We start from the raw sequence: 14,671 nt of genomic DNA on the forward strand, positions 1-14,671 counted from the left end.
AAATATTATTTTTGTCCAGCATTTTGAAAAAAAGAAAAAACCCATACAATTGAAGAGTTCAAAATAATATTTGTTAGTCTGCCAAAAATGTGTAGTCGTTATGCCATATCTTCTTTGTTTTATTTTTTACAAATACTATCAAAATCTTTCCCTTTGATTTTTTTTATTTTAGCACTAATATTTTGCAAAATCGATAAAAATTTTCTTTTGTAAACAGTAATGTGTTATGTATGGAGTCATTAGCAGTAACTTAAATTTTGCTCTTATTGGCAGCTTTCTGGAAATCATAGCAGAAATTAATATTTTAATTTGTCCCAATTAATATATGCTCTCCTGGATAAATGTTGAATATCAATGCCTTTGGGGAAAATAAAAATCATTTATTTTCTTTGGAGAATGCAAAGACTTATGACTTTCAGTCTTTTTCAGTTATTGTATAATAACTGCTTATTATACAATACAATACAATGCTTTTATTATTTTGGATGTGTAATGTGGTTTGAAGTGTTCACTGTGCTGACAACCAGGCCAGGTTTTAGCAAGAACCCCTTCCCCAGCCCCCAGCACTGATAAAACAGGAGAAAGAAATTAATAGCAAATAAGATTAAATGTGTTGTGCAAAGTGATGGAGCATGGTGTTTGACTTCACATGTTTGTGGCTGCAGGTGTAGCTATCACATCAGTGTTTTTGGTACCAGATAGTGCACAGATGGGGAAACTCCAATAAAGCTCATATCTTGTTGCATCTTGTTGTAGCATACATAGGCTTGTAATACACATATGCCGTAAAATTACATTTTAATCCTGGTAAATTTTGTCATTTACTGTAATTTAGTTCTTACTGTTCTATAATCTGTATGAATTGTGCACAGCTCCTTTCTAAATCTGAACAGGTGTTTGATTGCAGCTGTCCAAAGAACGTATATACATCGGCATCGCCAACACAGCAACTAGTTTTTTACACTTTTTAAAGTAATTAACAAAACCCTGTGCATTTGCTAAGAATTAATACCATAATGTTTTCATAAAAGCTACTGAATATAGCACCAAAACTTGAAAAAGAAAATAAGTGAAAGAGAAGGAACCTGTTGTAATCACCTAGTGAAAGCATCCAGCAGTCTTCACAGTCAAGACAGTGCCAGGTGTTATTCTCATGTAACGTCTCATTGATAAGAGCAGCAAACACCTCATTTACAGGAACCTTAGGCTATAAGATCAGGTACTTTAAAAGCCATCTAAACACATTCAGACCCTGCCTGTGTGCCAGCAAATAAAACACCTTGATATCACCACAACTAAACTAGGATGATTCTGTCTTAATGTCCCATTTCAGGGACCAAGGAGCCCATAGTCTTTATGGCTCCACAGAATTGCAGGAAGTAATGTTTGACACAGCAGGAGTCCTGCCTTTCAGATGATCAAAGTGACAAGTTCATCCTGCAACCAGAGCCACTTACAGGCGACATCAAGAAGCAGCAAGATTGGCAGCTTTTAGGTCCTTGGTCCATTTCATCAGCCATTACTACCAGCAGTGGCGGCATGCTGTGGAGGACTAGTGGGAGGAGGGGAAGGCAGATTAACAGACAGCTGATACAGGTGTATAGGCGGTATCAAACAGCAGCTCTGTCAATACTGCAGGCTCCAAAATTCTTCAGATGGGGCTGGGATCCCTAAAGTATGCCCACCGATTTCACTATGACAGGATTAACTGGGAGCTTCATATGATTTTCTCAGATTCTGTGACTCAACAATTCAGTGATCCACGTTCTATCGGCTTTAAAGGCCCCTATCCCAAGTTTCAAAAGCTTACCCTTCGGACAACGAACGCTCTTTTTCTCCCATGGTTCCGCTTTTCCTTTTTTGCTGCATTCACGTGTTCATCAACCCCCGCATCTTTGCCAACTCTCCCATCCTCCTTTCTCTGCACATCTGCTAGGTTTGGGTTTTCCTTTCTTCCCTCCAGTGCCTTGCTTGGCCCAAGGCCCTTATAGCCAAATTGGTTTACATTGGAGAGATAAATGCTCTGCAAATGCGCTTAAATGCGTACAGTAAAAAATGCAGACAGTGCGTGTCAGGATTATCACCCAAGTCAGGGGGAGAAAGGAGAGCGTCTCTGTAGCACAAAGCTTGGGAGCCAGAGTGAAGCCTGCAGATACAGTCCGTCTCATCCACTTCTCAGGAGAAAGAGAGGAGGATTTAGCATTTGCATGCTAGTCTGTAATTCCTAGCATTATATAACTTGTCGCCAACAATCAAACTCCTGTGGTATTGTGAAAGTATTGTTTCACATGGGTGAGCAAAGTGTGGAGTTACACTTTGGGGGAAGGTGTTTTTTCGTGGTGCTGTACAGTGGCAGTTGGTCCAAGATGCATCCCGGAGACCACCCTGTAATCCCAGTTGGAGTAGCTATTCTTCAACACAGCCTGAGGCCCAACTAGAGAACATGCACTTAAAAATCCTCAAAATATACAGCTTAGTGCATAAATGACTTACTTGAACGTGTGATATGTTCAAAGGGCAATTTAAAGATTTTTCACCAGAGATCAGGGACAGGGCCGTGCAGAGACGTTTATAGGGGCGGGTGCTCAAGCCCCTTCCGCCCCCCCTCTGCACGTGCCTGATCAGGGATGCTGTTCCCCCTGTGTGAGTGTGCCATGTCCACATGTGTAAATAAATCACATTGCATGAGTTCTTGTTGCTCTCAGACTGTGCTGTGGGTGCTGTAACAATAAAAGTTGGCTTTATAGGCTACTGACAAAGAAAACGTGACGCTCGGTGTGCGTTCTTTCTTTGAACTTACACAGTTTATATTTATTGGGATGGTGAAACACTATGAAAATGAACCCTTCACATGGTTAAATGTCTTTAACACTTTGCTAAGCTTATTCAGTATTTATATTCAGAGATGGGCAGTAACGTGTTACTGTAATCCGATTACTTTGTTCAAGTAACAGGTAATGTAAGGGATTACTATTGCAAAAAAGTAATTAGATTACTGTTACTTTCCCATAAGCGCGCTGCGTTACTGCGTTACTAAACTGTCGTGATTTTGTTTGTGAGAGTGTCTCATGACAATAACGTAAGCGCGTGCAACACCCGTGGCAGCAACAGACGTGTGTAGATCAACAATGGATAATATGGAGTGCAGGAGAGAGTACGACCATGCAGCGTTTAAAGTGTGCACGTACTTACATTACTGTAAGTTTTAGTCCGTAAAAAGTGACAAAACCATTAGCGTCTGCTGTGCACTCTGCGTGGGAAGAAAGCTTCTTTCTACAGCGAAAAATTAAACTTCAAATCTGAGCAAACACTTAGCACGCTGCCACGGGAATGTGACATTCACAGACAAACCCCCGAATCCCCCCACTGACATGACCGCTGTATTCATGTTTTTAAAAAGTAACTAAGTAACTAATTACTTTTGAAAATATGTAATAAGTAAAGTAATGGATTACTTTTTTGGAAAAGTAATTAGTTACTATTTACTTTTTTCAAGTAACCTGACCAAGGCTGTTTGTATTATATGACACACAAAATCCTGTTTTTAATTTCTGTGTCCACCTTTTATGTACAGTCTATAGGACTGACATCATCATTTCCATGTTTACAGCATTTTTACTGCTAACAAAGAAGCATTATAGTCTAAGGTAATGTTAAAGCGGCTTGATGCATTCTCAATCATCCAGGAAAGTAAATCTCCAAAAGTTGAATCTGTTCATCTGGACGTAGCGTTTTGTGGGAGAAACGTTTCATCACTCATCCAGGTGACTTCTTCAGTCTCAGCTGACTGCAGGTTTCCCCAAACCTTATAAACAGTATATTTGCATAATGACTGAAACCAGCCCACTGAAGGAACACGTGAAAAGGGAAAGACCATCTCTGAATCGAGGAGGGGGCCTAAGGGTACATCTTTCGCCATCTTACAATGCTGTGATTGCAGCCATTCCCCAGCTCTCTGTGAATGGGACTCATGGCCATTGATCAGTGGGTTTTGGTCAGTGATTGTTGCTCAATGGTCATGAGAATTTGCATAATTATGAATAAGGAACTGACCTCCCAGCCCATTGTTCCTTCAGTGGGCTGGTTTCAGTCATTATGCAAATGTACTGTTTATAAGATTGGGGAAACCTGCAGTCAGCTGAGACTGAAGAAGTCACTTGGATGAGTGACGAAACGTTTCTCCCACAAAACGCTACGTCCAGATGAACAGATTCAACTTTTGGAGGTAATGTTAAAGCATCTTCTGAGTTTGCTATTGTTTCATTTCTGGCACTTACTTGTTCAGAAATGACAAATAAAAGATTTGATGCACAGGGAAAAGATGCAAAAACTGAAGTGAAGCCAGTTCCAATGACAATATTCAGACTCACATATGAAGAGTGCAAAACTGTAATGGTTTGGGCTTAACATATGGTTTCCCATTGTATTATGTACTGCAAAGTTTACTTTAAATGCAATTGCATGTTTTGATAACATTTTTTAAAGTTTTCAGTGTAACTTACAGAGCCCATTACAGGCTATACACTGTAAAACAAAAATAAGCTTATCTACACAGAGGCATTATCTTAACCTCAGAAAGCCTACAAGTGTAAAAGAGACATGATTCTAAGAAGCTGTGCCATCACAAGGTGAAAGAGCCTTCACGTTGCAAAGGCAGGCAGGGCTTATACAAAGTGAAGAGACAGCTTTCTTCCTTCCCACCTGCTGCTGCTGTCGTCCCCTGGGGGACACGAAACTGCTGTCCCTGTCTGCTAGCATCAGTGTAAAAACCCTCCACATGCTCTTCTGTTTGGATTTGGATGTAAAACTCCCAAGAAAGACCAAAAGCAGCCCCCCCTTATCCAGCCTCTCCCCCCAAAAAACCTTTTTCTCATCCCCCTGACCTACCCCTCCCTCCAAATCAATGCAGTCCTCCCAGACCTCCCAACACAAAGCCCTTAGAGCAAACCCAGCACAGAAATCATAGCACACCATTCAATCATTGTTTTTTCCCCTCTCTCACCCCTTTTATGGTCCCACTAAAGGTTTTAACTGGGCAGAGAAGGAGGGCTGTCACTGAGGAAACCTTAGCCCATTGATGAAGTGACAGGAGCTGCCAGAATATGATCCTAATCCTGTTTCCAGCATTCTTTTAGCCTGCTGGCATCGCAATTCCTCCACACATTCTCTGAGCTGTCAACTAGGAAAATCCCTCTAATAGCGCATTGCCCAGATACACATCAAAGAGCTCCTGGAAACCTTCAGCGGCTTAGCTGCCATAGACACACTAGCACACACAAACACACCATTCCCAATAACTTACATCCACATGATCTTTAGGAACACACAAAACCCAGATGTCCGTGGCAAATTGACCACATATTTAAAGTAATAAACCAAGGATATTGGAATGAGTGATCTTTGCGCCCCCAAAATTATTTTTACATGCTGTAACCATGCCCTATTTTAAAACAGCCGCCTACCTTTTGCTAGTCAGAAAGTGATATAATCTTTATGGCCATGGATTTACGGGGCAGGACAGAGCAGGGGGAAAACAGGTGTCTGAACTTTGCTGACTCTAGAAACCCTTTTAGCCCTATTTTATCTCATTCTATTCTTACTTAATCCATCGATATTCCAACCAAAGGTAATCTTCTTATGGCGAAGCATTCTGTTTCGGTGCAGCCAAACCTCTGCTGACAGGGTGGGGGAAGAGGGGAAGCGGCGAAAGAGAGCGTATGAAGAGTGGGTGGGTGGGTGGGTGGATTGGGAGACTCTTTAGAGCCTGACACTGTGCTTCAGTCATTTCATTTGGGATTAAATCTTCTGCAGTGAGTGAACAAGTGGCAGGTTCTCCCCTATCTGGTGTGTAAACCTCAGCATTGAGGCTGGCGGACCCCCTGTGTATAAATTATTTATGGATCATCAAGGTGTCCTCAATAAAACATAGGAACCAAAATTAAATTTTTACTATAAAGCAGTGAAGGTATTTTTTTTAAATTTCAAACAATTTATTATGAGCTAGTTTTGTGACTTTCTCTGGTCTGCACAATCTAAGCCAAGCCTGCCCTTGTTTTGTTGCCAACTTACTCTCATTGGAGAGTAAGGTCTGTGAGAGAGCATGGCAACTGGTTCGATATCCCGGTTAGAAAGTAAATGGTTTTTCTGGTCTTCTTCAGACTCACCTTTTGGCTAACTTCTGTCAACTCATCCCACAAGAGCAACATAATGAAATTTCCTGCAATAATGTTTGTTTTGTCATGAATTTTATGAAGAAATTGTTATTTTTTTCTCAATCTCACATTTTCTTAATAAATACTTAATTACCTAATAAATAACTGCTATACTCTGGTTTGAAAGTGTTAATGAAAAAATGCAGACAGACATTTTCATGCTGTGAACATAAGTCATTCTTATGTTTTGATTTATTCCCTTGCATTGAACAGATAAATTACTCACATTTAAAACAAATGAGAAATACATGTTTTCAATGTACAGTCATATAATACATAGAGAACTGGCCTGTGCATGTTTCTGCTGAAGCCACCGGCTCAGGAAAAGTGGTGAGTTCAATCTGACAAAAATAAATGTTGGCGGTGCGAAATTATTTTTAACTGTGCCTCATCTGCAGATTCTCCTCTTTACTTCATTTTCTCTGTTAGGTCCTTTGCTTATAGCCAAAACTGGAAAATACATTTCCTCTTAAATCCTTTAAAAAGAAGAGACATGGAGGTATTCCTTACCCAGGCAGGTGGACAAATACTGAAGGATATTTACAATGCTCAATGGATTCTTGCAAGCTGACCTGAAAGCTCTGACTCCAAAATCATCTATCAAGAAAAATGAATTTGGTTGTGAAATTATATTAACCAATTTTACTTCTGATATCAGAACTTTACCCTGCTGCCAATGCCATGTCAACTATGTCATGTGGCTATAAGCCATGCTTCAGTGGGGTACAAGCATGCATAGTTCGAGTTCTTGTAGGATTATAAGATTTTATATATATATCTTTCATATCTGTCCTGGAATGAGACTGACAGCTCTGGAGTTCAAGCCTTCCTGCAGTGACTCTATAGAAGAAGCTTAAATCATAGTGAACAGCTGGCATTAGAGCTTCCTGATTCTATTGACCAGGTGGTGTCAAATGCAAGCAAGTGCTAAGCAGTGCTGTTCAGTCACAGCTTCAGTCCAGGTGGGATTTTCATTAAGTCCATTGAGTTCTTGTCATAATCTTATTTTCTCTTAGGTCTATCCAGCAGAGACGTTCTTTGTGTTTCCGTGTGCTCCCAGCAGTGAGCTGCATGCTCAAATGATGCTGTTGAGGATAAGGCCAATACATGAATTGACAACCCTGGCACTCAGTTAAAGGAGAAAACATGCTTTATGCTCTTTTGGTGTGTACTTGCAAATATTTTGAAACTGGGTTTATTTAAAATCGACAAAAGAGCAAACAAAAAAAGCTGTGGAATTAATTTATATGAGCACAAATTTGAAATGTGGGCAGACTTTGAACGAAGCGCTTCTGTGATTATCGTCACAACATCTGAATAGCAAATAATCTTGACATTAAACTGGAGATGGTTCTACTGCTGTTTTGGAGGTAATTCTGAATTCTGGGTGGATACACAAAGTTCTTTTGCTGGTTCATGAGAGGTCAGGAGGTGTTGTTAGGTCACCTCCTGTTGGCAGGCCTCCATTTTGTAGCGTAGTCCCTGACCTACAGGCCAAGCACGTACAACTAGCAGCCAAGCTTCAGTTGGGGAGTGTATCCAATCCCAGCGAGGCCGCATGCTGCTTGGCCCTCAGACGGAGGTTTTCGATGCTGGTGGTCTTGCTGTTGAGGCTTCCTGGGAGGTTGCCCGGTGCTGCCTGCAACAGTGGGTTGTTCCATACCTGCTGAGCCTGCGATAGGGTCTGGTAGTAGGACTGGCAGGGCAGCGACCCCAATGGGGAAGGCATGTTAACGTTCATGCCCAGGTAGGGCAGGCTGGACGGCGTGCTCATGTCAAACGATGGGTAGTGCACCAGGTTGTTGGTGGCCGCCATGTGTTGGCGAAACTGCTCCTGTAGGCGGAAGAGACTGAGAGGAGACGAAGCGTAGGAGTTGCTCTGCACTAGACCACTGGTTACACTGCTGGAGGAGGGCAAGGCGGGGGAGCTCAAAGGAGAATCTGGAAGACAGAAAGCGAGAAGGAGGACTTCAGTATGTTGTGACGCACCTTTTAAGTGGATAACTTCTGTATATACCCTCCATTTATATGAATTCTCTCAAACTATCTCGCACATGGACAGATTTAATTTCTAAAATAAAGTAATTGATTAGAGACTACAAAAGGAAGACAAACTGAATGTGGTATTTTTTTTTTACCTGAGGTTGGGCTCAGCCGTTTACAGGATGGGGAGCTGCTCCCTGTCGGCAGTCCCCCCTCCCCCTGAATCTCCTCCCTGAGTTTCACCCTCGTCTCTCCTCTTATTTCGTCCTCCTCCCTGTCAGCATTATCTTCTGCTGCTGACTCGCTGTCTGATGGTTCTGGGGAGGTGACGTTTACTTCCACGCTCATCTCACCAGGCTGGGGCCGTGCTGCTGCCTGCCTCTCGGTCTCTGAGTGACAGGATGAAGAGGAGGAGGGAGGAGGAGGAGTGCGAGTCTCAGGAGCCAGGGTAGTGGCAGTAGTGAGGTCATTCTTGGAGTCTTCTGTAGCACCTTCGGCAGCTCCTTGAGTTTCTTTCTGTTTCTGGAGCTGCTCCTTTTGCAAGCTGCGCTGCTTCTTACGAAACTTGGCCCGACGGTTCTTGAACCAGACCTGGCAGGTAGAAAAATAGATAAGTGCCTGAGTAAAGGACTAAAAATACATTAAAAGTTAATATTCTAATATTCTTCTTCTTGTGTGTTGTAAAAATTTACTATGGCTACTCTGGCTCTTTGGACAAAAATCCCTGATGTGGTGCACATGTGAAAAACTAAAGTGGGCCTCAGAGAATTCATCGTCTACCAAGGCAAATGTCCTGTTCTACAGTTTTAATGAAAAGGATCCAGTCAGTCTTTCAAACAGTCGTGTAAATAATGAAAACAGCAGGCCATTTAACCAGTTTCATTTTTATTTTTAGATTTTTCAGGGTCTAGAACGTCACGCCAACAAAAAACTATAGTCTTACAAGAATCTTATTAGAATACCTTGATATTTGTTCTGATATTTAATTAACTGCTTTTGTCTTGATCTGTGATAGTTTTGCCTTAAAAGTGAGTCCTACTGACTGAACGCTGTGCATTTCTTAAATCATATACTTCTGCGGAAGCTTCTGGTCTAGGTCTAATTATGGTTAAAACAGGGCTTTTTTACCAAGAGAAAAAACTACGAGAGGAACACCTTTTTGCTCGTCCACATGACTAATCAGGGGGCCTCTTGGCAGGTGGGCTTTAAAATATACAAAAGGCTAAATCTGAGTATGCCAGAGTTTCAAACAGAGGTGAAAAGCAGTGCACTGTGTAAGAAAACAAACGTAAGACTATCCTTATAGGATAGTGAGTCTGAAAGAGCACAGTATCGGCTCTTAAACAGCGAAAAACGACAATTCATATCACGTGACTGCCTCAACACCTGTATACTGTATATCCATTACTTTTATTTATTTCACATTTTTAATAGCGAAACGAGACTGCTAGACAAATGCATTTGGGGTTTTTTTTTTTTTTTACCTGCACACGTGCCTCGGGCAGGTTGGTGCACATGGCCAGGCGTTCACGCATCACCACGTCAGGGTAGTGCGTCTTCTGGAAGGTTTTCTCCAGAGCTTCCAGCTGCTGGGCGGTGAACGCTGTTCGACTGCGCCGCTGCTTTCGGTGCTGGGAGCCATAGCGGGCCTCAAGGATAATGTCTTGAAATGTACAGCCGTTGAGAAACAAGAAACATGACCAGTTTAATTTAGGGACAAGCTAAACGTTCACGCGAGCACCTTCACGTGCCAGGATCACATAAATATAATAACTTAACTGAGAATGGGAGGAAGTGACGATTTGGGATAGAAAATGAGCAACTGAGTCTTACCAGCCAGTCTCTCCGCGAGAGTGAGCGCGTGCACCGAGGGCCTGTAGTCAGGCGCGTGCTGTGCTTGCTGCGCCGCCTGCTGGTGAAGGTTGTACATGGCGCTCAGAGAATTCATGGCGTGCAGAGAGTAGCCGTTCACTCCGTAGTGCTGCATGACCGGCGAGCTGACTGAAGAGAGAACAAGCTGCTGTGAGTTTCAGGCCTCGGAACAAAGAAAGTTCTAAATAAAAGTTTAAACTCCAGGAGGCCATTTCTTATTTTTTATTTTTGTGTGCGTGTTTGTTCCGAGGGGAGAAAATTAAATGGCAACAGGTGAAAGACAAGCTTTAGACTCCTTCCCGGCAAAGAGGGGATGGTTCATTTTATAAACGGATAACAAAGCGAATAACTGGTAATGATTTATGAGTTAATATACAGTTGGAATTTTCAAAGAACCTTCATGTGTGTCGTTAGATCCGCACAAATGTAGCAAAGTAAAACGAAAAACTGAAGGAAACTAAATTTAGTCAAAAATATCGTCAAAAACATGGAAAGTAGCAAATTGGTAACTTTTATATTACATTTGATTAAGATCACTTTTTGTTTAGTTTAGTGTTGAGAAGTACAAGAAGTCGTAAAATAGATTCTCCGTTGATGTCATTGCTAATAATTTCCCTTTTTTTTGCTAATACAAAGTGTTGTTATTTCAGATCAAATGTATTTTTTTTAAAGTAGTGCATAAAGTAGAATTTTCGATATCGGCTTTTTTGGATTGTTGCATTATTCTGTGGCTTTTTGTTGTTATTTTACCTTATTATTATTATTATCATTATTATTATTATTATTGTAATACATTTCTGTAAAATAATTATTACTGAATTATAATACAGACATGTATCATTATTATTATTATTTTACAAGTCTGTATAATAATGATAATAATAATAATAATAAATTAAAGTGTTTTTATTTATATCCAAAAATATTCCAGTAAAAAAAATTATCTTCAGTATTTTTTATTCACGGCCTGGGTTTAAAATGAGCTTTTACACTGACTATATTTTAATCATCATTATTATTGTTATTAATATTTTAAAGGTTTATTTTTGCGCGCTCGCAGTTCACGGTAATCGCTGCCAAACCTCTGCAGTCTGCACCGGCAGAATTGCGGGAAAATATTTACTTTGCTCCCTGTGAGTTCGCCTCGAGTGGGAGCCGTTTGTTTCAATCTGTGGCGGGTCCCAGGTCGGTTCCAAGCGCCTAGAGGCTGACGGCGACGTGTGACAGGTCTGCGGTGAAATATGCACAGGATCCCCGGTTGGACTCCTGTTTAATGTGGGTGCAAATAGGTTTCAACTATACAGGACTATTAATTTATCATCAGGCCTGACACGTGAAAGGTGGGCCCCGGTGGGCGTGTGTGCGTGTATAAATGACTGTTTGAGAGGAAACCGTGTAACTAATACAATATTTTCTTTCGATTTTAATTTTCTTTTTCTTCTTCTTTTTTGGCTGTTTCATTGCACTATTTTGCTAAATGAGCCTCTGGCTGGAAGCATGTAATCTGCTAGTTTCCCCCACATCTACAGCTTAAAAATTCAACATAATGCTCTTCTTTCAGGACAATGTCACGATGCCTCGGGCTCTGATTTAAGTCTAATTATGCTAATTGCCGTGGATTTATGAGTTATACCGCATTTACTAAAGAGTGCCTTGGGGCCGTGGTTCTCTATGCGTGGCGTCAATCCATCACCATTTACAAACTGAAAAGACAGAGAGAGCGAACGGGAATAATTAACCTACGGCAAATGAACAACACGGAGTAACACACCGAGAGGAACCAAGGGATCTCCTGACAAATCCTATAACACTGCATGTTATTTTACAGTCAGAAATAAAGGGAAACCGAGCAAGCACGTGCTGTTATTAACCGCTGCCACTGTTTATTTTGGACACCTCGAGATCGCTGCACTATGGGAATCACTTCTATCAGGAAGTTCGGAACCCGATGTAAGCGAAGACAAAAACAAAAGAGACAAGGCTAAAAACAGTTTTAATTAAATGTTTGTTTAGTTTAAAATCTAAATCCTGTAGGGAAATGAGCTGTAATGCCCAACTTGCGTTCAGCAAACTTCTTACCTCTCTGCCTTATAGAAATTTCTCAGCCGAATATTCGCCTTTCAGATCTTCTCCTCTAAAATCCCCAGGTGGTTGATCATCTTATTCAGTTCATTACAGTTTTTCATTCAGCCAGATATCCTGAGAATATTCCGGTCTGTCCGCTCCGTGCACCGGCTCGCTTCTCTGCTTGAGGGAGGATGCCGAGCTGCCATCTATCGGCCTTTAAAGCGCTCCGGGTGGGGTCACCGGGACGCCCCGACGCTTTCCTCTCTGTGCCAATCACGTCGCTTTCCTCATCCACCCGCCCCCCTCGCTTCTATACGCCTCACTTTGCGGGTGAGTGCTGCACCGAGGTGCCGCTGTGCTTGTTTTAACACGTTCTGTCACATTAGACAATTATTATTATTGTTATTACTATTATTATTATCATTATTATTATAGGCTCTCCTTGTTTTAAGCACATCGCTCGCAGGTGACCGTGATGATTAAATGCATGCTGCTGTTTGTGGGCGATTGCAGGCTGACGAAGTTTCACCTTGATAACTTAAAGTTGTTTTGCACAAATATAAAAAATTACGCGACAGTCTGAGTTTGATTTCATATTTTCAACATCACAGAGTTATTCTGAGAATTTGTTGCTGAGTAAGCGCTTAAACCCACTTCAAAGGGAAACCTGTACTTGTTTTAATTTCTAATTCCCAGTTACCTTTCACTACCTTTAATTTTAGTATTTTTCATACTGCTTTATTAATTTTTAGAAAATTACTAAATCCACTACAGAGAAATTACAAAAAGAAAAAAGTCCATTAAAGCTTCCGTTTGTTTGTCTGTCAGTGATGCTTTCTGGATTGATTTTTAGCCCCAAACAACCTTTTAAAAAACAAAATAATGAAAACAAATCCGAGATAATCTAGAAAGTAAACATTTGCTACAGATGATCTTTAGTGTTTGTAAGAAATATGAGCTGATTTAGATGAAACTCGTGAAAATCAGCTAAAAGGCAGGGGGAAAGTTAATCACACGGGTCTTAATTAAATGATATGCAAATGAGGAGAAGCTACTGGCCTTTGCTACCCTCTTGCAGTGACTACAGCGACTTTCAGGTTAATTCCGTGCATTAATTTTATTTTCCTGCTGCCTGGCAATGACTGCATTTTTTGGTGGGAATGCAGCTGAGATGGAGAGATGCGGGCTGGGCTGCACTGCCTCCAGCAGCTCCCCGGCCCCGAGGGATTTAGGTTAGGATTGGGTAGACAAGACGCCATTTCACCCTCCAAAAAATGTCTTAAAATGACTGCTGGTAAGAGGATTAAAACAATAATGCCCCTCTCTTCTTCTTCAAGGTTTTTAGAAAAGATTTCTTCTTCCGAGGAAAAACCGTTTAGGCTGGAATTAAGGGCAGCGAAAGTAGCCTTTTAATGTAAAGCTTGCATATTTTTTTGAATTTTCTCCGAGAGTGAGGGAGAAAGACGAAGGTGGGGTGGGAGGGGGTTAAAATCCTAAATTTGATCTTTGCTCACATTCACTCATAGAACTTTAGACGTCTGAAAACAGGCTGTGTGCGCCTTATAGCTCACCTCAGCGCGTTTGAGCAAAGTTCAAGTGTTCCCTCTTTAGATTTTTCATGTTGCTGAGTTAAGGTCGGTGTCTTATAGAGCTTAATCGAGAAAATGCAGAATATGAAAAAGCAACAATAAAAATCAACGATTTATAGCAACAAGTGGGTTTCGCTGCGCACATGGGTCTTAAAAAGTATATTTTTAAAACTGTTCCGATTTTAGATCTATCTATCTATCTATCTATCTATCTATCTATCTATCTATCTATCTATCTATCTATCTATCTATCTATCTATCTATATCTATATATCTATATATCTATATATATATATATATATATATATATATATGTATTCCGAACCTATGTTTTGTCCTGTGCCTTTTTTTGCTGGAGAGCATTTGGGCAGAGAGGAGAAGAAAAATCGGATTAACTTGTGAACCGATGAAAATAAGAACTTAAACTGGAGGTAAATCTGTCCAGTGTCTCTTTGTGGGAACCGTTTCTAAAGCAATTAAAGCGAGAAGGAATTCCTCTCAGCTGCTCTTCCTCAAATCAGCTTTTTTACGGAACGTATAATGCGGCCTAATGTCCAGCATGGCTGAGGGTTTTAATGCAAGTGTCAAGAGGGCCTGCTATTAGAGTGATATTAGGCCAGTGGAGCAGCAGCCCCTCCCACACTGGGATTGAATGGACAATAAACTACAGAATTGTTTTTAACTTGTAAAATAACATGTAGACAAATTATAGATGTAATCTTTTAAAATGCAGGTCCTAAAAGTGAAGATGCTTTCAAAATATTGTTATTAATAGTCGTTATGTAGCTATTATAAATGATAAGCTTATTTATCAGTTAACAAAAAGGAGTAAAAAACTGTTTCAAAGTAGTATTCTGTGAGATCAGCGCTTTCCCTTAGAAGAGGTAAGTCTGGGTTCTTATTAGCATGTTGCAGAACTCCTCTGTCTTCTGTTTATTTCTTTAATGT

The 14,671-nt window shown here is 40.8% G+C and overlaps 1 protein-coding gene across 2 annotated transcripts; it reads right to left on the reverse strand.

Annotated features, from left to right (window-relative positions):
• Positions 1-6,371: 6,371 nt before the first annotated feature.
• Positions 6,372-12,334, reverse strand: LOC100706092 (diencephalon/mesencephalon homeobox protein 1-A). Of its 2 annotated transcripts, XM_013266577.2 has the most exons (5): positions 12,147-12,334; positions 10,030-10,196; positions 9,680-9,874; positions 8,351-8,786; positions 6,372-8,153 (listed from the first exon to the last, which is right to left on the reverse strand). In XM_013266577.2, the coding sequence occupies exons 2-5, from the start codon at positions 10,180-10,182 to the stop codon at positions 7,735-7,737; spliced, it is 1,203 nt and encodes a 400-aa protein (XP_013122031.1). In that variant the 5' UTR covers positions 10,183-10,196; positions 12,147-12,334; the 3' UTR covers positions 6,372-7,734. The 2 variants fall into 2 exon arrangements, with proteins under 2 accessions (XP_013122031.1, XP_019206695.1); XM_019351150.1 differs by lacking the exon at positions 12,147-12,334 and having other exon boundaries at positions 7,735-8,153; positions 9,680-9,858; positions 10,029-10,182.
• Between the last annotated feature and the right edge of the window lie 2,337 nt (positions 12,335-14,671).

The sequence above is a fragment of the Oreochromis niloticus genome, linkage group LG23, assembly GCF_001858045.2.
Source record: "Oreochromis niloticus isolate F11D_XX linkage group LG23, O_niloticus_UMD_NMBU, whole genome shotgun sequence".
Classification (NCBI taxonomy): domain Eukaryota; kingdom Metazoa; phylum Chordata; class Actinopteri; order Cichliformes; family Cichlidae; genus Oreochromis; species Oreochromis niloticus.

Bases quoted from the DNA above. Each gene is read 5' to 3' on its own strand.
- LOC100706092 (XM_013266577.2), bottom strand. From the start codon at position 10,182: ATGCAGCACTACGGAGTGAACGGCTACTCTCTGCACGCCATGAATTCT. The intron at 8,787-9,679 runs GTAAAAAAAAAA...TCTACCTGCCAG, and splicing joins TGCCCGAGGCACGTGTGCAG to GTCTGGTTCAAGAACCGTCG. The intron at 8,154-8,350 runs GTAAAAAAAAAA...TCTGTCTTCCAG, and splicing joins ACGGCTGAGCCCAACCTCAG to ATTCTCCTTTGAGCTCCCCC.